At 35.1% G+C, this 20,830-nt stretch overlaps 2 protein-coding genes across 2 annotated transcripts; one reads left to right on the top strand and one right to left on the bottom strand.

Annotated features, from left to right (window-relative positions):
- Window positions 1-7,940: 7,940 nt before the first annotated feature.
- On the bottom strand, window positions 7,941-9,303 carry LOC131076552 (paired amphipathic helix protein Sin3-like 3). Its single transcript, XM_058013791.2, has 5 exons — window positions 9,138-9,303; window positions 8,792-8,933; window positions 8,529-8,685; window positions 8,353-8,427; window positions 7,941-8,231 (listed from the first exon to the last, which is right to left on the bottom strand). The coding sequence occupies exons 1-5, from the start codon at window positions 9,301-9,303 to the stop codon at window positions 7,941-7,943; spliced, it is 831 nt and encodes a 276-aa protein (XP_057869774.2).
- Window positions 9,304-15,227: 5,924 nt separating this feature from the next.
- Window positions 15,228-20,614, top strand: LOC131859134 (paired amphipathic helix protein Sin3-like 3). Its single transcript, XM_059212683.1, has 6 exons — window positions 15,228-15,479; window positions 17,215-17,273; window positions 19,820-19,924; window positions 20,031-20,172; window positions 20,274-20,372; window positions 20,489-20,614. The coding sequence occupies exons 1-6, from the start codon at window positions 15,228-15,230 to the stop codon at window positions 20,612-20,614; spliced, it is 783 nt and encodes a 260-aa protein (XP_059068666.1).
- Window positions 20,615-20,830: the final 216 nt, after the last annotated feature.

Genomic DNA, 20,830 nt, shown 5'->3' with positions numbered 1-20,830 from the left:
AAAAATTTGGTGTTCTTGTGTGCATGCATTTACTATTTCTTCTATTCACTTTCCAACATATTAATATGAATGAATGGCTTATTTCAAGCATCTTCAATATCAAAGAATTAGTTCTTAATGAAATAACTTTTCATTGTTGAGGTAGATCTAGGGTTTGAACACCTTTTTTTCACACATTGATATGGATACTAAGAAATTTCATAACTTAGAGACTAAAGGTGTTGCTGATGTGGATGGATAATTGAGATCCATTTTGAGCAATTTGGATGAGAGAAAATTCATGTAAAAAAAGCTTGATGATAAAATTACATATTTAAGAAAGCTACTTGATGAAGGAAGAAAAGTGATAGACGACATTGATACAAAACTAAACAACAAAATAGAGGAATGTTCCAAACTTGAAAAGGTAGTTCATAGACTAAGGAATGAATTAAAGGAATGTGAAGGAACAAATTGACAAAGGTTTAAAGCTGAAAGGAGGAAGTGAAATGCTCGATGCTATGCTTAATGCTTAGAAGAAAAATAATAACAAGGATGGAATTGGTTATGAGAAAGGCGAAAATACCAAAGGAAAAGAGAAGGTTGAGGATGTTAATTTCATTCTGGTTTGAAAAAACAACACGAAGAATGACAAAATATTCTCTTAGGCTGGATCAAGTATCCTTTTAATGGAAATTTCTTTTCATGCAATATATTTGGATATAGAACTACTGATTGTAGAAGACGGATTAGAAATCAATCAGTTAGCATAAGATGCAACTCTTGCAATGAGGTTGGGCATACGATCACTGAATGCTAAAGTAGGATGATGAGGAATGGATACATGAATTGGAATCATACTCATTCTTTCAATGGAGCACACTATGATTGCAATACATATGGACACAAAGCTTTTGAATGTAGGTCAAATAGAAGGTTCGAAAATAATAAAATGAATCGTGGGGTCAAATAGAAGGTTCAAAAATAATAAAATGAATGGTGGCAAGTCTTAGAGTTTCATAATGTTATAATTGTAACAACATGGGTCATATTGCAAAAGAAAAGCACAAAAGTCTAATGGTCCAACAAAGAAAATTGATATCAATTGGGAAAGAGAGAAAAATAAGATGACTTGGGTGAAGAAATCAGATGATAAGACTAAAGAAAAGACTGAAAGTGGATCTGCACCTTCTGAAGGTGTTGAGCCCTCTTCTGGAAACTAAACAAACAACAACGTCTGAGGGGGAGATTTCAAGAAATATCATATGAACCCCTATGTAGTTTGATGATAAAGAGTGTTTTCAACATTTTAGTGCTCGAAGAGGATTATTTGGTTATTTTTGAATATCTTGTTGGGTCTGCAATTGGAATAGAGCATTTATCATCTTTTTGGGTTTGGTGCATTTATGACTGACAGTACATCGACAAAATGAATATATTAATTTTTCGGGCTTATTTTGATCACTTGTAGCTTGATAATTTGGAGATATTCAATGCAAATAAGTGTTAGTGTACACCTTATGTTAGAAGAAGCAAACCCTAGTTGTAGATACATTGTCAATTCTGGTTGTCATCGATGCTGATCTCAAGCCATGATTGGTGTTGAAGCCATACCCATTTTTTATTATAGTAAAAGATAAGGAAGGTGCATTTTCAAGTGTGCCAATTCACTATTTATATACAAAAGGATGTTCAAGCTTACATTCATGTAGAAATAAGAGAGGTCAGCCATGCAAGCTTTAATGACCTTTGGGAGAAAATATTGGAAAGCAATGGAATCTCTCTCAAAAAGGAGTACAATAATATCACCAAGTTAGGGTTAGCCACTTGGAGGGTTTTTCTTGATTTTTGTTATGATTCTAAATGGATAAGGGTTATTCTAAGTAGAATTCAAGGAGAAATAATATACCTAGATAAACCCTACAAGATTACGAAGAATGACATTAGGACATTAAATGACTTATGAAAGATGGACATCATTCCAATAAAAAGGTATGTGAATTTAAATGATACGGTAGCTCAGGTGACAGGTGCTAAGTGGGATGGGAGAGCCATGATAGCTGAAAATATTATTGACCTTAGAGTCAAATATGCAGCCGAGGTTCTTGTGTATAAAAATTACTTCTAGAACAATGAAAGCATTGTGATTGTGATTTCTATTCACATTGCTTTTTCAGATGGCTATGTGTGGAGAACAATTTGACCTACGCAAATTCCTACATGAACACTTAATGGAGAATTTGGAGAAAACAAGAAGAGTAAGTACTTATTCAAGTTTGGTTTTTTGATTATTTGTCTTGCATTCATGTACTTGAATGAGCTTCTTAGAAGGGGCAATTATGTTATGGAAAAATCCATACCTATCAAAGCACATATAGGGTTGTACATCAAGAGTTTCGATAGTCAGTCCTATAGAAAGATAGTTGGTGGATGATTTGTGGACTTTAAAGAAAATATGCAGGAAAGACATAAGTTTCCTCTAGATTTGGTTCTGAAATATAAAGAGGAATTTACCTTCTTAGTCAGTAGAGACAATTATTATATTATGGTTGTTGAACCAAGGATCACTTGGATTCTAGACTTGCCTTACGAATTTTCTGTAGAGTTGGCTAAATCAAAATTCTTTGAAACTCTATTCTCAAGAAACTCTTGAATTTTTCAATCCAATACTAGAAACAAAGAAATATCATTAACAAACTACACTTTCAACGATGATTCTTGTTAAGGAAAAATCAAACCTCTACCAATAGAACCCAAGGAATAGTCTCTAAGAAATAAATTTAAGGACTCAACAATATTAACATAAAGGGTAGGAGAAAGGAGGCAATATTGCCTAATAGACATTTGCAACAAAAAACATTAAGGGGAAAGTTCTTCATTAATAATAACTTGGGTAGAAGCATCCTTGAAAACCCTTTCAACAAATTTGCACAAGGTATCTCCAAAAACCAAAGCTTACATAACCATCAAAATAAATGGCCATTCAAATTTGCCTCATACCTTTACATAACCATCAAAATAAATGGCCATTCAAATTTGCCTCATACCTTTTCAAAATCAATGAGTACCATAAACATGTTTTGATTGCATTACTTTTCTTAATATAGAGCCCTTCAACCACTAAGGTGTTTTTCATTAACATATCTTCATTGCACAAAACTAGTTTGAGAAGGAGAAATAATTAACCTATATGAGTCTAAAGGCCAACACCTTAGCAAAAATTGATGCATGAGCATCTAGGGGTGTGAGAGAAATCTTGTATTACCAAAAATATTTTAATTTAATATTTGTGTAAATGTTTAAGAATAAACATTTTAGAGAATAAATCATGTAATAAGGGCCTAATACTTAATAAATATTTTGGTTATAGTCTAAATTTTCAAATTGAAAAGGAGATAGACACATGTACGAAACATCTTCAAGGCATATCGTGGGAATCTTTCATTTTATTTTAGCATCCAATATGGGAGTGGAAATAAACTTTCCTTCTATAGGTGAGAGGATGGAGGAGCATGTTTATGTTCAGAAATCAGATTTGAAGACTTGAACAATTCCATGGTAATTCTTGCTTGCAAGTTGCTGATTTTCATCATATTTTGCTAATTTTTGTATGAAGCCAATAAGGAGACTTTCAAAAAAGCCATGTAATTTCAATTCAAAAAAAAAATTGAAAATAAAGAATCATGTCTTGCATATTGCGTATGATTTCATTATTGTTTTTGTGAGTTGTTTTGTGTCAGGTGAGTTGTTTTGTGTCAGGGGAGCTCCTTTGCATTAATGATATCATAGCAGGAATTCCTAAGTGTTGAACAAATCACCAAACTAGACCAAGTTTGCACTAAGACCCAAGGGTTGGATTCTTTGGGAATTTTTTTAGCATGTGTACATGCAACTTGCAAGAACTTTTCAAAAGGTTTGAGGAGATGAGTTTCCTATGGTTGTGAACAAATCGGCAAAGGGGTAGTTTGCAATAGAATTTATGAATGTTATAAGAAGATTTGTTAACATATCAGGGAATGTGCTACAATTTACATTTGTACAATATGAAGTTTTAAAAATATGAGTAATTACACATAATAAGCTTTGACTTCTAGATTTGAAAGTGTTAAACACTCAGAATTGACTAACATTCTCTAGACTTAATATATTGCTTAATGTATATAATTTAAGACCAACCAGAATACAATAGATTAGGGTTGCTACACCCTCAGGCAACGACACCAATATAAATATAAATATGAAGCGGCTATCCTACTTAGCTTCTACATAACAAGAATGATATCAACATTCGTCCGTTACAATCTCCAATAATGTACCAGGCAGAACATCCAATAAATCTGACTAATATTTCCCACTGATCGACGTTGTCATTTATGGATGCTAACTGTTCTACGATATATGAATGACTCTTCAAGAACGTTGAACACAAGATATATGAACCGATTATATGCCCGATGCTTCGCACCGTTTTGAGTATTTGTTATTGTTTTCTTTTATGAATTGACCAGCATACAGATCGCATCCTTTCATTTAGTAAATTGCATCTTCTCATAACCATTGCTCCACTTAATTATAATCACTGCATTAGAAGTATGTTTCAACAGCCGTCATCTTGAAGAGACAAATTCGCTGCTACATTAATCTAATCGGCTTCGCTGAGCGCTACCGTATGAAACCTATATATAAAACAATTCCTCTCTTAAGTATTCATAATATCCAATGGTTACATTCTTTCGTTCTTTCCCCGGATCGCACCTTAAAATAGCTAATCAATGTATTCTTTAGTGGTGATGATGATAGGATACGTGTTTGTGTAGGTCAGTTTTAAATCATATATATTAAGCAATATATTAAATCTAGAGAATGTTAGTGGATTCTGAGTGTTTAACACTTTAAAGTCTAAAAGTCAAAGCTTAATGTGTGTGATTTAAGGCATTCGATTTGTGTGCTGATCAATATAAACACATCTTCTTGGCATCACCTTCTTAACTAACAGATGATTCATTAGTTGCTAACTATAATCCTTCTGGTAGCGTCCATAAGATTATTGGCTGGTTGGATGTTAAGTCTTAAATATCTTGATATTATATCTATTATAATGATCGCTCATATTATCCTCTTATTCTCCCTTGCTTAATAGAACCATGAACATCCATGATGATAAATATTTGCCTAGCATTGATCATATGAATGGATGGATAGTAACTCAGCATATCGAATCACTTGATCTTAATATTGCATCTTACTATTTGTGCTATACTTGATGCTAGATAGGAAAATAATGAAGTCTTATAAATGAGAGGATTTTCCTCAATAGAATCTTTATGTTGATCTTTTCAATGTTCTATCTAATAATAGCCTCATCTTTGTCTCCAAGACTATCATCATTTTCAATCATTGTTTGTCCAGAAATATCTTAGTATTCTCACTCTAATGAAGTCCTTTGTCAATGTACCCATTAGAAGCCATGGTCTTCTTGGCATTGTCATCATAATCACTTGAGGTAAGTCATGCATTTGATCTTCACTATGACATCAATGGTAAGTCATAATGACAAACAATTCCAACAATCATTTAAAGAGATAATACAAGGAGCTTTCTCAATATTAGCAATACTTGATGGAATCTTGTTTGGGGACATCACATTGTAGCAAAGGAAGGTCTTTGTGAAGATGTGAAAATATTGATAGTAGAGGAGGAAGAAAAGAAATAAGTTGCAGCTATAAGTAGTGTTGCAACGAAGATAGAGAAATATGAAGATTTAGCAGAAATAGTGAAATCTCCTTTAAAGGGCATGAGGATGATGAAGAGCATGGAGAAGTAGAGTATAAAGAAATTGGCTGAAAATATTTTAGATGTTGTAGCATAGAATGTTGATGTGGTATGCAGATGAGATTGCAAAGTGCATTTGGTGGAGCAGATATTGAGTGGACAAACATTTGAAAGAGGATGTTGGTTTATAGTGGAGTTGATTCCACATTGCAAAAAAAGAGTGAAGAGAAAAGTTGTTAGAGGAGAAGGATGCTCTTTCCCACCTGGTATTGGCAGAGGAGAAAGAAAAAAATTAAAGTGTACCAATTATTATACCAAATTTTTTGAAGGTTGTTTACAACTTGAAAGGATGGTTCTACCATTCAACTCCATTTTTTGAGACTAAGCTCACAAACTTTTACTACCCTAGGTGTCTAATGCAAGGGCGTCTAGTGGTGTAAAAAGAATCTTGCATCACCAAAAATATTTTAATTTAATTTTTTTACAAATATTTTAGAAAATAAATTATGTAAAAAGGACCTAAAATTTAATAAATATTTGAACATAATCTAAAGTTTCAAAGTACATGAAAGATAAACACATGTCAAAAGCATCTTCAAAACATATATTGAGATTCTTCCATTTTGACATCCAATTCCATAATCACTCATGAATACATTTCAAATTTGGACACCTAGGCACACTTGGCAAAAACATGCTTATTTTGGATCCGAGAAAGTCTTGAAAGATGTTATTTTTACTCGTTATAGAAGAGGTGGCCATTTGAGGGAGACCAATTTAGGCAATTTCCAAAATTCATTTCTAATCTCCTTATCTTGGTGTGAGAATTTGGGACTTCGAACTACCCTTGGTTTTGGATACTTTAATGGTTAACCTTCTTTTCCAAGTTTGGAGGAGGATGAGATAGTTTTGTAAAGGGAGAATTTGCAGGTGGAAGGATAAAGGAGCATAAAGGAGCATGTTTATTTTTAAAATTTAAATTTTTAGATTTGGAAAATTTCATGGTTGTAGGTTGCTGATTTTCTTTATATGTTGATAATTTTTGTATGAAGTCAAAAAGGCTGAAATCTATTGTAACTTTCAAAACAACTTTGTAATTCCATTTTCAGAAAAAGTAATTGAAAGCTAGAATTATGTCTTGCATGTTTCTTGTACTTTTGCTCTTCTTTTTGTGATTTGCTTTATGTTAGGTGAGCATCTTTGCATCAAAAATATTGTAAGAAACATTAGGGAGGGTAATGGGTCCCCAGGTTTTATTTGAGTTGTGTTCTTGTCTTTTGCGATAGGTTTAAGGACTCTTCATTAGCAGCAACACAAAGAAAACTAATAGAAATAGTTCCATTATAAACATCTCAAAGCAGGGTGGCAACCCAATTAATATTAGTCTAAAAATTTAATTGGAAATTCATCATATTTTGAGATTTTCATATTTCTTATAAAACCAATAAGCTAGAGATCTCATTAATAGAAATTTTATGAAGGTTTATTGTAAGACTGCAAATTAATTTATAGGGAAGACTTAATTGATAGAAGTTTTGACCTTGTCAACATTCTCATAAGCCATTAGATACAAACAAATCATTAAAAAAAGAGCAAAAGGACAATCTTATTTAAGACTCCTTTAATAACTCAGTTCCAACATCAATTGCAAATATTCTCTATCTAAAATGCTTAAAACATCTGAAAATGACAAAAAATATGTAGACCTTTTATCCCACAATTTCAAACAAATCATTCTCACTCCTGACCCTATCTTAGAACCTTCACCTTTATAGTTTCTGCTCACATCTTATAATACGATATTTGAAGTTTGTTGTCTGATTTTGCACATTAACATCCTAGAGGTTATCTTGGAAGTCAAGTCTTCATCTCAATAAGACTCTCTTTAGCCTTCCTATTCTTATTCAGCATCTACTTTTCAGCAGTCTCAATAGCAGCTTACCAATCAATTATTTTGGAATCAAACTAGGTAAGTCAAGCTTTAAGATTCCAAACATTACTAACCCATTTAGGCAAGACCGATCCTTAAGATGAGAGAAATTCATCATAAATAATCCTTATCTTTGGTGCAGAGGAAAGAAAAAGTTACATATAATTGCAATGATGATCCGATAAGATATATAGCAAAACTTGGACAACATTACTATCGTTACTATGTAAACTCCAAAAAAGGCTGTATCACTGCAGAATTAATGAATCCTGTTGGAAAGCCTCACTGTAGAACTAATGAATCCTGTTGGAAAGCCTCTTAGAGCCCTTCTGGAAATTGCTCTAGCTAAACCAAATATCTTTACTATCTGTAAAGCCAAGCTAGGACTTAGATCATCCCTTCCAGAAGCAGGAAAAGGTGCCTGTCTTGCAGAAGATGGAGCATGTGGCACATGTGCTGTGTCTGAGGAATCAGGTAAGAAATAAGTAAATTCCTCAAGAAAATCTTGATGGTCCTTGAACAATGAAGCCACCTGTGATGCAAAGATTATCTTTGAAAATGTGAATTTGGATATTTAAAACAAACATAAACTTTTAAAGATTCCCTAGGGATAAGGAAACAATTATAATACACAAATATGATGATAGAATGCCACAAAACCTTCTGTAGACTACCTCTTGCTTCCGATACATATTCAAAATTTCCAGAAAAGATTTGTATACTCGATCGTCAGGTTGAAACCGAGTCTAGCAAAACACAACAATTATAATTTAAACCTCTTTGTGAGGCAATAAAGGCTCCAAACTTCTAATCCATAATCATGAATTTGTATGGCCGTGAGACTTACCTTGATCTTGTTGACATAATTAATGGCTTTCTCAAATTCAACAGGCTGAAGTATAATTTCAGAACCTTTAGGAAGAAAGGTGTTAAAACCCAAAATAAGATCACGATGCCCTTCAAATAATTCTTTCACACGGGCAATAACACAAGCTGTATCAATTCTGCAAGGCAAACAAACTCTACTCAAAATGAAGTTCCACGCAAACAGTGGAAATAAAAAAGGCAGATCTACTCCATGAAAACATTTTTATACTATCAATTACAAACCTTTGTGCCTTGAAATCTCTCATTACTTCAATAAATTCATCGTATTTCTCTTTCCTGTCTTTGAACGTTTCTTTCACTGCTTTCAGATAGGCCAATGCATCGTCTTTTGTTAACTTCTGTGTTCTTCCTAAATTTCGTGGAGCTGTTTCAACTCACCCAAGGCAATACAATTTTGAAAATCCTTCGCAAGATAATCTAATATTTTTCAGAGGAACAAATTTAAGGTCAATGATACAAGTTGACAGTAATGGTGGTGGTGGTATTGTAACCACTCAAACAAAAACACGTCAAATAAAAGATTCACAAATTCATACAAATATAGAATTAACAAAATGTAAATTTGCACAGCAGACTATGTATTCATGAAGCTTTGACCAAGAAGTAAAGTGGGTCGCAGATTCATAAGTCATTGGGTTGCTCCCCACAAACCAAACTTTAAGAGTGTAGCTTATTCCCACTCCATAAGCCTCATAGAATAGCCTTTTCGAACGAAAATAATTAGAAAAGGTCATGTTGAACGATGATATCACCACGCTGTGCACAAAATAAACCCTAAGGTAAACTTGCCGCTATCCGACTCTCCCCACAGAGATTAGTCTTTTCTAATGAAAATAATTGCACAGAGGATCCTGTTCAAAGGAGATGTTACCACGCTTTGCACTAAAGCCCTAAGGTAAACTTGCTATTGCATGCAATCCGACCAAATGAAGAAAACCAGGGAAACCTCATAAGCACTGAATACATATATGAAAAACCTGACATCTACAAATCGTTTGATAGAACAATTAACATAGGACTTAATAAACTCAAGGGTAACAATGTTTAGATTGCAACCCAGTTGCTTGAACGGCTACTAATGAAGGATGATTGATGTAGATTGACCAAATCATAGAAGATTCTAAAGGAAAGTGATATTAGATTACATAATCATGGAGGGCAGAAACACCAAACATGTAAAATAGGAAAGATGCTGAAACTGCAGACTGATTATATCCAGCAAATAAAAATATACTATCCATAATGCATGCTCTCTTTTTAGTCATTCAAAAAAACAAAATAGAGATATAATCTCCCCACTAAAATTCAAACAAATATAGCACCCAGGAATTAAATTCCTTTAAAAGTTCTCTCAAAAAACTACAATTATAAAACAATTACCTTTTGGATTAACAGGGATAAGGTTAAAAACTTACGATTCACCTCTATATGTAGAAGGGAGCTTCACTTGAGCAACCCCGTGTAGCTCTCCTCCTTTTCTCTCTTCATTTATATGACCACCAGTTTCACCTCAAACTGCTTTTGGGAAAAAAAAAAAAAAAAATCATATTAATTATAATCAGTCTAGGTTTCTTGTTTTTACAAACCCTCTTCCTCCTTTCACTATAGTCACAAAAAGCATGAATTCTTCAGAGACAAAACCTCAAATTCTCAACAGTCAAAATCGATACAAATTGAAAACCAAATAAAAATACAAAATTAAGATCAAAACGCCAAGAAGAAAAAGAACAAAAGAATCACATAAAAATGAAGCTTCTGGCTTCTGGTACAAAAATACTCGACCACATATTTATGTACAGAGGTGAAGAGATCGAGACAAGCGTTTTTTTTTAGATTCTTTGAAGCTTAATGACATATTAAAAATAAATGCTTTCACTGAAACCCCAACTATTACTAAAGCCTGCTTAAAAAGGAGCATCAATTTAAAACATATACATGCAAGGGCCTTTCAGGGCTTAAATAGAGTAGCCTCCACAATAAACACTTTCCACAAACAGAGGGCATTGCAATACAATACAAATAAAATGAAAAATAAAAGCAAATTGTGAACCAAGATGAGCACCAGAGATCAATCACAATTCCAACCTCTCTGCTGCAACTAAAATCAATCACAATTCTATTAAATCCATAAAAATTAATGTAACAACATATCATCGTCCTTCTGCTCCTCCTTCCTCTTATAAACATAACAATTTCGTAATTAGTTGATAGGCTATTATAAGTTAAATTTCTTTATAATTAGTTTTTTTCCACATTTCAAGATCAATTCAATTGTATTCTAAATTAATTATTCCTAACAAAAGCAATATTAATTTTTTTTCACTTTTTTCTATCTTTCAATATATTTTTCAAACAATATCTTACTATGAACATAACCATTGCACTTCTTTGAAATACAATTGCTAGTTTTAGAAACTCAAAAAGGACAATAATTTTGATTGCTTTATTTTATTACCATGGTAAATGAAATATGATGTAGTTTAACCAAAGAGAGTAATACAAGGAACTAAAAGGGTGATTAAGAGATGAGGTCTACATTTTTTGTTTACCGGTTGTAGATTGAGGGTGACCGGTTGTAGTCTATTGTAATGCATCGTTTAATTACCAGTTAGCACGTTGGGTAGTGGGACACACGGTTTAGGATTTCCGGTAAGGTTACCAGCTATGACTGAGGACATTTTTAAGGACTTATTTTTTATTTTATTTGCTCAGGAATAAAGGCAATATTTTGTGTTTGGTCTATGTTATGGGGGTGAGGAATACTTATTTATTTCATTGTAATAACGAGATGAAGGGGAGAAGAGGGAAAAAAACAGACATAATTAGCTTTGGGGTTGTGGCCTAGGACATCTACACATTGTTTGAGAAGAAGATCTTAGGATTTTGGACCTTTTTTAATCTAAGTAGGTTTTAAGTAGGTTTTTAATTATATGTTGAATAAGATTGTTAAATAATAGTTTATTTAGGATGATTATTGTTTGGAGAGTATAGATTCATTTTAAAGTCAGTTATTAGTGTATATTTATTTGATTCAAAGGATTTGATGATGTACTTTTGAGAAAGGATATATCAAGATATTTTATGGGCGATTTTATAGAATGGTTTATATGTTTAGATCATAATGTTGATTTATCTTGTAGAAATGAAAAGTGTATGACTTACAATTTTCTTTACTTATTTTGGACTTGTTCTCATCCTTTATCCATGAAGTAATGGACTAGTGCTTAAATGGCATGTTTATGTGCAAGAGTTGTCATCTAGTATGTACCTTATCAAAATTTAAGTTCTCATTTTCCAATGGTCTAGACCAAGCTCTCAAATCTATTATATTCTATACTAGCTTGAAATTTTACTTGTGCAATCCTAATCTTAGCTAAGAATTACATGTGTGAGATTGACCCTTAATTTTTAAACATTGGATTGATCTAACATAACTGAAAGAAGTGTTAACCATTGACTCAAGTATGAAATATTTAAATTTGTACACAAAGATTTTGTACAGAAGGACAAAACCTGGGGTCATATAAGGAATCAATTAATTATCCATCATTAACACAACATTTAACAAATGGAGCATTACGAGAGAATTGCGTCAACATGTGTAATCATAAGGACATACATGGGTATCTTAAGCTGCAGGGATCCTTTATCTCATGGTTTGAAGTGGATTATTGGAAATGGCAGGAAAATTCTGGGAAGACTGTTCGTTAGGGGAGAGACCCCTTGCTTCTTCCCCCTTCCTGAGATGGTTGCAGGAAGCCACTAAAGGCTTCTTTGGTGAAAGGGTCAATGACTACTTTAGTAATTGCACTTGGAGGACTCTGGAGGACTGTTGTGCTGACTTCCCCTTCCTCCTTCCTACTACTAGAAAGATCTAGAAGCTTTTGGCTGGTATATTCCTCCCCATGTTCCCTAGGGATGACAAACTTATTTGGAAGTGGGACCCCTCTGGAGACTTTTCTGTCAGGACTGCCTACACCAGCTTACTCAGGGAGCCTATCTCCCCTATTTGGAAAGAGGTCTGGAATCCCCAACTCCTCCCTAAGGTCAATTTCTTCTAGCGGACTGCCCTCCTCAACAAAATTTTGACTCAAGAAAACTTGGTCAAGAGGGGTTTTCATTTCCCTAACAGATGTATCCTCTGCAAAGTTGATGAAGAAAGTCCATCCCATCTCTTCCTCCACTATGCCTTCACTCGGGAGGTTTGGGGGATGGTCTATAGTAAACTTAATATCAGCTGGTTTATGAATGACAATTTGGTAAATCTTTGTCAAGAGTTTCGGGGCCCCTCTTCCAACCCCATTATCCAACTATGGAAGCAAATCCCCCCCCATGTTAGCTGGTGTATTTGGAAGGAGTGGAATGATAGGATATTCAGAGACAAAGAGACCTTTGTGGAAATGGTGTTTGCTCGGTTCCTCAATCTAATTCTTGAGAACATCTCTGTTTCAAAAACTCAAATGGTGTCCAAGCCTACCTCTTTCAAGGATTGGGGAATTTCCATATTCTGGAACCTCCCCCCCCTCATTCTCGCTTGTTGACTCCTCTAAGAGACTTCTAAGACAATGCACGATTTGGTTCCCCCCGACTACAAATTTTAAACTCAATTTTGATGGGGCCGCCAGGGGGGGCCTATCTGGTGGTGGTGGAGTAATCAAATCCCATCTAGGGGCCCTTGTTGTTGCTTATGTGGGCAACCTGAATGGTCATTCCTCTAATCAGGCTGAAGCGATGGCCTTAGCTTGGGGAATCCACATTGCCCTCTCCATGGGAATCAGAATTATGGACATTGAGGGGGACTCCATGCTCATCATTAATGTTGTCAAACGTCGGAATAAGCTTAATTGGACAATTGAGGGAACCATCAGGGACACCTTGAGGCTTATCTCTGGGCTTGGCTCGTTCAAAGTTATGCACATCTATAGGGAAGGCAACTGCATGGTGAATAGAATGCCATCCATTGGCCTAAACTTCTTAGGGCTGAGATGTTGGAGGAGTCACAAATCACTCCCAAACCATGTTAAGATCCCCACTAATGATTGAGTGGCTGCTAATTGCTTCCCCCCCCCTCCTCGAGTTTGTCTAGAGGTGGTGGATTTATAATTCAAATAATGAGAATATTCCTCAGATCACTTCGGATGAGGTGGTGGCTCGTTTAGCTAGGCTGAAGATGATGCACGCGTTGTTGTGTTGACATTTCACTTGGGCTTGCAAACCTATGATGAGGTACAACTAGATTGGAAATGTGTTGGCTTTCACCGGTATCTGCTGGCTCTTAATGCCTCGTAACTAGCAAATCATTACAAAAGTGACTTTTTTTTTCCCATGCGCCTAGCCTCATTTCTCATTTATTGACACTGGGCTCACACATTCCCCATTTTCTCTTCCTAGCTTGCTTCTTGAAGGGTCTCTACAACTCAATTTGTTTTATGACTAGGGAAGCTTTGTTGGCAGACGAAATGGGGGGCGATGGAGTGAGATATGAACTGGACAATCCGGAAGATTTTAAAAACAACCTTCTCATCTGGAATTTCTGTGTTGAAGGTAGAATTTCTTATTTTCTGGACTGCTTGAAGGGCCATGATGAGCATCTCTCAGCTACTTTCTCCTCCTCCTGGTCTAGAAGATGGGTCTCGGTTGGTGGCATTACCTTTGATGTCTCTGAGGAGACCATTGCCCAAGCTACAAAGTTGACCTTGGATGGTTGTCGTTGGAAGCGTACTAGCCATGTTGCAAATAGTGAGGGTTTGAAACGGTTTTTCCACAACCATGAGGAACCTGTCAAGCTGCAAGGTGGGTTTCTTTGGGAGGAGCTCAAGCACCCGTGGAACATGATCTGCCTCATGATCATGAAATACTTCACTCTTGAAAGAAGGTATAAGGTATTCTACTACTACCATTTGCCCCTCCTCAATCACTTTTGCAATAATGATTTCCTTTGTCTGTCGTTTTATTTACTGCATTCCTTAGAGAGCTCTATTAAGGACACTATGGACCCTAAGCATGGGGATAAGCCTCCTTTCCTCCTCCACCAGGGTCTTATTTATAGGTTGTATAAATTCTATGAGGCTCTTTGCCCCCTAGGAATCTTTCTCTCTCTCAGCCCCTAATGCCGACTCCCTAGCAGCTCGCGGCCCTATCTTTGGCTTTCCCTAGATTCTTCCAATATCCCCAAGAGGGCTTTCCCATAGCCACCATGTCTCTTCCTTCCTATGCCTTGGTTGTTTCTCTTTCGGCGGTCTCCCCTAGCTTAACTCTACCTACCTCCCCTAGTGCTTCTCGCTCCCTATCCAAGGGAAAAAGAAAAACCCCCGCAAAACGCAAACACGTTGTCTCTGATGACAATTCTTCAGCTGAGGACACTAAGAACGATAACCCTTCCTCGGACTCGGAGGTTAAAAGGAGTTCCTCCAGGCTTGCTTCCAAACACCACAAGAAGAAGACCCCGGTTATTGAGAATCTAGACTCTGAGGAGGAGCCCATTGGGGACAAGAAGGAGGAGGGGCCTAAAACTAAGGGGGCCTCTGGTGGGGATGCTGATAATGTTAATATGACTAGGGACTCTATTGTCTCGATCACTGTTGGTGTTGCTGACATGACTACCCCTTAAAGAAAATTTCAGGAACTCATTGACATTAAATATACGACCCCTTTGAACATGGACATTGAGGGTCCTATGAGTATGGAAATCCCTAACAACAATGCTTTGGATCCTAGAAATTTGGATAAGGATTTAAACTTGGCCAAACAGGTGATGCATTCTATCCCTCTAATGGACCTGGTTAAGGATACTGACAACTCCATTGTTGTTGGCGAGCGCAAAGAGACTATGGAAACTACTGATGACTTGGCTATTGAGAACCCCCAGGAGGCCCCTACTCTACAACAGATGGGAAAATTGAGCACAGATGTGCTGGACATCACATAGAGAATTGAAAACCTCGGCCTTGTTCTCGATCTGCAATCTATCAAGGAGGAGGTCAAACAACTTAAGAACAAGATGGAGACTTAGGAAGCCCAAATGGTGGGCCTGAACAAATTCCATTTGCAAGTGTTACACAGCTCTGCACTCACCCTCTCTCTGTTGAGGGAACCTCACGCTGACACTGAGGAGGACAAATAGGAGGCTAGGGACCTTTACAAATTCCTATCTACCGAATGGAGTAGTACCATGGAGGCCACTAGGGTGCGTAAGGCACCCTTGTAGTTTGTTTTTTATGCTGTTGTTTTTTATTGTCAAAAATACTTGGTTCCTTTTTTGATGGTTGGTGTTGTTAATTATTGTTATAGTGTTGTTTCTGCGCTATGATTGATAGTTCTGCTATGTAAAGGGTCAGTGCCCTTGTTCTCACTACTTTTTAAATCAAAAACCTATTACTACACCACTACCACATTGTTCCAATTTACACACTATCTCCTTATAATGCACTTAAATAGCCACATGGAAACATGAGATGAGGTATGGAAGAATTCAAAATTTTCTGGTCCTATTAAATTGGGTTTCTTAAAATAAAATAAAAAATAGGACCTTGTGCATCACCCCGTGATACACATTTCCCCATGATACACTCCCCTGGTTGTTACAATTTACTATAATAAGTGAAAAATATTATTTAATTTTTCACACCTGGCTTGAATTAAGCTCATTGTTGAAAGTCATTGGATAGGCACTCCTCAAATTTTGAAAAAAATATGTAGAGATTACCTTGTAAGATATTTTTTTTGGTGAGACATTACACTATCGTTGGTGCTTTCTCACATATAATAGCCTATCAACTAATTATGAAATCGTTATGTTTGTAAGTCATTAAGAAATTGAAAAACCTCGAGGAACAATTTCCTAGCATGAGATATTACACTTGGTGGTTACAATTTACTATAATAATTGAAAAATACTATTTAATTTTTAACAATTGGCTTGAATTAAGCTCATTGTTGAATCTCATTGGGTAAGCACTCCTCAAATTTTGGAATATTTGTGTGGAGATTATCTTGTAGGATCTTTTTTTTCTTGGTAATCATAAAAATATTATTCATAGCCACTTGATCACAAAGAATCTAAGCTTAGTAAGGGGGTTTAATTTCTTGAGGACCTAGCCTCAAAGAATTCAAAAAAATTCGGACTTGCTTAAGTTATTTTTTTTTTTTAGTATAAATTTTTTTAATAACTAACTTTCACAAATAAAGCAAATTTACTGATCTTGCTGAGGGAAAAATGTATCGAACTAAGAGTTGTATGAAATAATTTTAACAAGGTTAGGATTAGTCTATGAGATAAATTGTCCAAGGTTAGGATTAGTCCATAGGACAAGCCAATGATAAATTTGACTTTTGTAATTCCATTATTTTCTTATGTAAGGTAGTGATGAGAGCCCCCAATCTCTCAGCGATCCCTTTGCTCAATAAATTATGTCAAGAGCCATCTGTCAAGATATGAATCAACCAAAATAAATACATATTGTTTTGTTTGACTTTGTGCATTAAAACCAGCATCACTACAGTGGTACACATTTCCCCACAACTATTAAAAAATTAAAAAAACGGTGAAGAGCAATTTTAGGATCTAAGACATTATACTGCGGTTGGTGCTTTGTCACATATAATAGACTATCAACTAATTATGAAATCGTTTTGTTTGTAAGCAGGACGAGGAGCTGGGACGAGGATATGCTGTTACTTTAGTTTCCATGGATTTAATGGAATTGTGATTGATTTTAGTTGCAGTGGATAGGCAGAGATTCGATTTTTTCTGAACAACGGATTTCTGTGCTTCAAAACAAGGTCTTTGGTGCTTATCTTGGTTTGCTTTTTCTATTTTATTTTGTCTATTATTCCGTCTGTCTATTATGTTTTAAATTGATGCTTTTTTTAAGCAGGCTTTAGTAATATGGGGTTTCAATTAAAGCATTTATTTTTCATCTGTCGTTAAGCTTGCAAGGATCTGTTTGAGAAAGAAAAAATGCGAGACAAGGTTGAGAAAATGAAATAAGCTTTATTATTTTGTTCAATCTTTTTCTTCTTCGGTGTTTGGAGGAGCCCGATCTTAATTTTGTATTTGAGTATTTGGTGGTTTTATTGGATTTTGAATTTGTTTCCATTTTGATTGTTGAGAATTTGAGGTTTTGTCTGTGAAGGATTCATGCTTTGTGTGATTGTAGTGGGTTGTAATTGTTATGGATATGATTTTTGGTTGTTTTGGGCAAAAACAGGTTGAGGTGGTCATATAAATGGAGAGAGGAAGCGAGGAGAGCTACATGGTGGGTGCTCAAGTGAATCAATCTGCAGGCGAATCGTAAGTTCTTGTCCTTACCCTTGTTAATTCAAAGGTAATTGTTTTGCACTATTTTGAAACTGTTAAAGGAATGTAATTCCTGGGTGCTATGTTTGTTTGAAGTTTAGTGGGGAGACTATATCTCTATTTTGTTTATTGAATGATTAAAATGAGTGCATGCATTATGGATAGTATATTCTTATTTGCTGGAAATAATCAATATGCATTTTTAGCATCTTTCTTATTTTAAATCTTGGTGTTGGTGTTTCTGCCCTCCATGATTATGTAATCTAATATCATTTTTCTTAGAATCTGTGGTCAATCTGCATCAGTTGTAGTGGTTCAAGGAACTGGGTTGCAATCTAAACAATGTTATTTTTGAGTTTATTAAATAGGTCAGTCTTAAATCATACATATTAAGTAACATATTAAGTCTATTAAGTAACATATTTAAATTTAGAAATGTAAACTTAATATGTATGAACCATTCCTATTAAACCTTATGTTAATTGTCAAACAATTTGTAGATGTCAGGTTTTTCATATAGATATTAAGTACTTATGAGGTATTTGCATGCAATAGCAAGTTTACGTTAGGGCTTTTGTGCACAGCGTGGTAATATATCCTTTCTAATGGTAATATTTCGATTAGAAAGGACTATTATATGAGCCTCATGAAGAGGTAATGAACTGCACTCTTGCAATTTTGGTATCTTATCTCTGTGGAGAGAGTCGGATTGCGGCAAGTTTACCTTAGGGCTTTTGTGTTTATTTGGCACAATTTATTTTGTGCATCAGCTTTTAAAATTATTTTCATTCGAAAAGGCTATTGTATGAGCCTCATGGAGAGGGAACAAACTACATTCTGATCCAAGTTTGGTTTCTTGTCTTTGTGGGGACCAACCTAAGGTTGTTTTGGTGGTAAGGATCTACTTTATTTGTAGGTAAAAGCTTCATGAATACATAGTTTCTTTGTAAAAAAAAAATTGATCGATAAAGGTAGAGTCATATTAATATATTGATTCATAAGAGAGATTACAGCATAAAAGCTCAGATTTTCAAAAAGTTCATAGGGCCTAAAGACAGACAGTATGAAACTAAATCCCTAGTATGCACAGAAAGGGAAACCAACTCCAAAGCTCTCAAAATATTTATGGGCTTGGGATTAACATAAGTTTATCTTATAAACATCAAACCTTATGAAACCTCCTCTGTCATTCAAAAATATCCTCAAAGTTTAAAGCTACGATAACTAAGTCTTAGCAGAATTTTTGAGAGTTTAATTTTAATAGAGTTAATTTTTTTTAAAAACCAGAAAAAAACCAAACAAACAACTAAAGGCTCTGCAATGCCTGAAAGGTAAAAAAAACCCTGCATGAAACACCTAAATGATTAAGAGTCTTCATCTGACACTGATGGAGGCTTTGGAGCTCGGCCTCTTCTAGAGCCTCTACTTGAGGACGTCTCCTACCTCTGCCACCACCTCGCCTACCCTGCTCTGCTTGGGGTTCCATCTCTTCTGTTTTTGAGGACAACACACCATTATGTCTGACGAATTCCAGAAGCTCTTCCTCCCTACCCAAATCTTCAGGATTTTCTGGAGAAATCATCATTTCAGGAATTTGAGACCCAAAGCTGCAAATAATGTGTGCTTATCATGGTCCTTGCCAATAAGATCAAGCAGAAAAGGGTAGAATTTGATGAGCTCCCAAGCAGAATGTCATTACAAAATAGCCTGGAAATTTACATTTGTTAAAGTTTTATACTCTGCAAATTTACATTTGTTAAATTTTTATATTTGTATTAATTTGTGATTTGACATTTTTTTGTTTTGAGTGGTTACAATACCACCACCATCATTACTGTCAACTTTTATCATTGACCTTAAGTTGGTTCCTTTGCAAATAAAAGATTGGGTTATTTTGTCTTTCATTTATGAAGGATTTTCAAAATTTTATTGTCTTGGGTGAGTTGAAACAGCTCCGGACCGCCACAAAATTTAGGAGGAAAACAGAAGTTAACCAAAGACCAAAAAGAGGAACACGATGAATTTATTGAAGTATTGAAAGATTTCAAGGCACAAAGGTTTGTAACTGATAGTATAAAAATGTTTTCATGGACTAGATCTGCCTTGTTTATTTGCACTGTTTAAGTGGAACTTCATTTTGAGAAGAGTTTGTTTGCCTTGCAGAATTGATATGACTGGTGTTATTGCCCGTGTGAAAGAAATATTTAAAGGGCATCCCAATCTTACTTTGGGTTTTAACACCATTCTTCCTAAACGTTTGGAAATTGAGTTTGACCGAGCCATTAATTATGTCAATAAGATCAAGGTAAATCTCACGGCCATACAAGTTAATGGTTATGGATTAAAAGTTTGAAGCCTTTATTGCCATACAAACAGTTCTAAATTATAATTGTTGTGTTTTGCTAGACTCGATTTCAATATGACGAACAAGTATACAAAACTTTTCTGGAAATTTTGAATATGTATCGGAAGGGAAACAAGACAACGAGTGAAGTGTGTCAAGAGGTAGTGTGCAGTAGGTTTTTATGGGCATTCCCTTATCTCTAGGGAGTCTTCAAAATTTTATATTTGTTATAAATATCCATATTCACATTTCTGAAAAAAAAATCTATGCTTCACAGGTGGCTTCATTGTTCAAGGACCATCAAGATTTGCTTGAGGAATTTAATTATTTCGTACATACTCCATCTTGTGCAACACAGGCAGCTTTTCCTGCTCTGGAAGGGATGAGAGAAGTCCTAGAGTAATATCTAGAAAGGTTCTACAAGGATACATCCTTCTTTGGAGTTTTCATAATAACGATAATAATGTTTTCCAAGTTTTCATTATAACGATAATTATTTATGATGAATTTTTTTCATCTTAAGGATCAGTAATGTTTGGGATCGTAGAGCTTATGTTACCTAGTTTGATATCAAAACAATTGATTGGTAAGCTGTTATTGAGACTGCTGAAAAGCTAAG

This window comes from Cryptomeria japonica, chromosome 10 (genome assembly GCF_030272615.1).
Source record: "Cryptomeria japonica chromosome 10, Sugi_1.0, whole genome shotgun sequence".
Lineage (NCBI taxonomy): Eukaryota > Viridiplantae > Streptophyta > Pinopsida > Cupressales > Cupressaceae > Cryptomeria > Cryptomeria japonica.
The sequence above is the reverse complement of the archived record's forward strand: the minus strand, read 5'-3'. Positions and strand labels throughout refer to the sequence as shown.

Coding starts and splice junctions, on each gene's coding strand:
- LOC131076552 (XM_058013791.2), bottom strand. CDS start 9,303: ATGACCTTTTCTAATTATTTTCGTTCGAAAAGGCTATTCTATGAGGCT. Junction 8,934..9,137: donor TCATGAATACATAGTCTGCT/GTGCAAATTTAC, acceptor GAGTTGAAACAG/CTCCACGAAATTTAGGAAGA. Junction 8,686..8,791: donor AGAGATTTCAAGGCACAAAG/GTTTGTAATTGA, acceptor TTTGCCTTGCAG/AATTGATACAGCTTGTGTTA.
- LOC131859134 (XM_059212683.1), top strand. CDS start 15,228: ATGGACATTGAGGGTCCTATGAGTATGGAAATCCCTAACAACAATGCT. Junction 15,480..17,214: donor TGGGAAAATTGAGCACAGAT/GTGCTGGACATC, acceptor GTTTGTAAGCAG/GACGAGGAGCTGGGACGAGG. Junction 19,925..20,030: donor AAAGATTTCAAGGCACAAAG/GTTTGTAACTGA, acceptor TTTGCCTTGCAG/AATTGATATGACTGGTGTTA.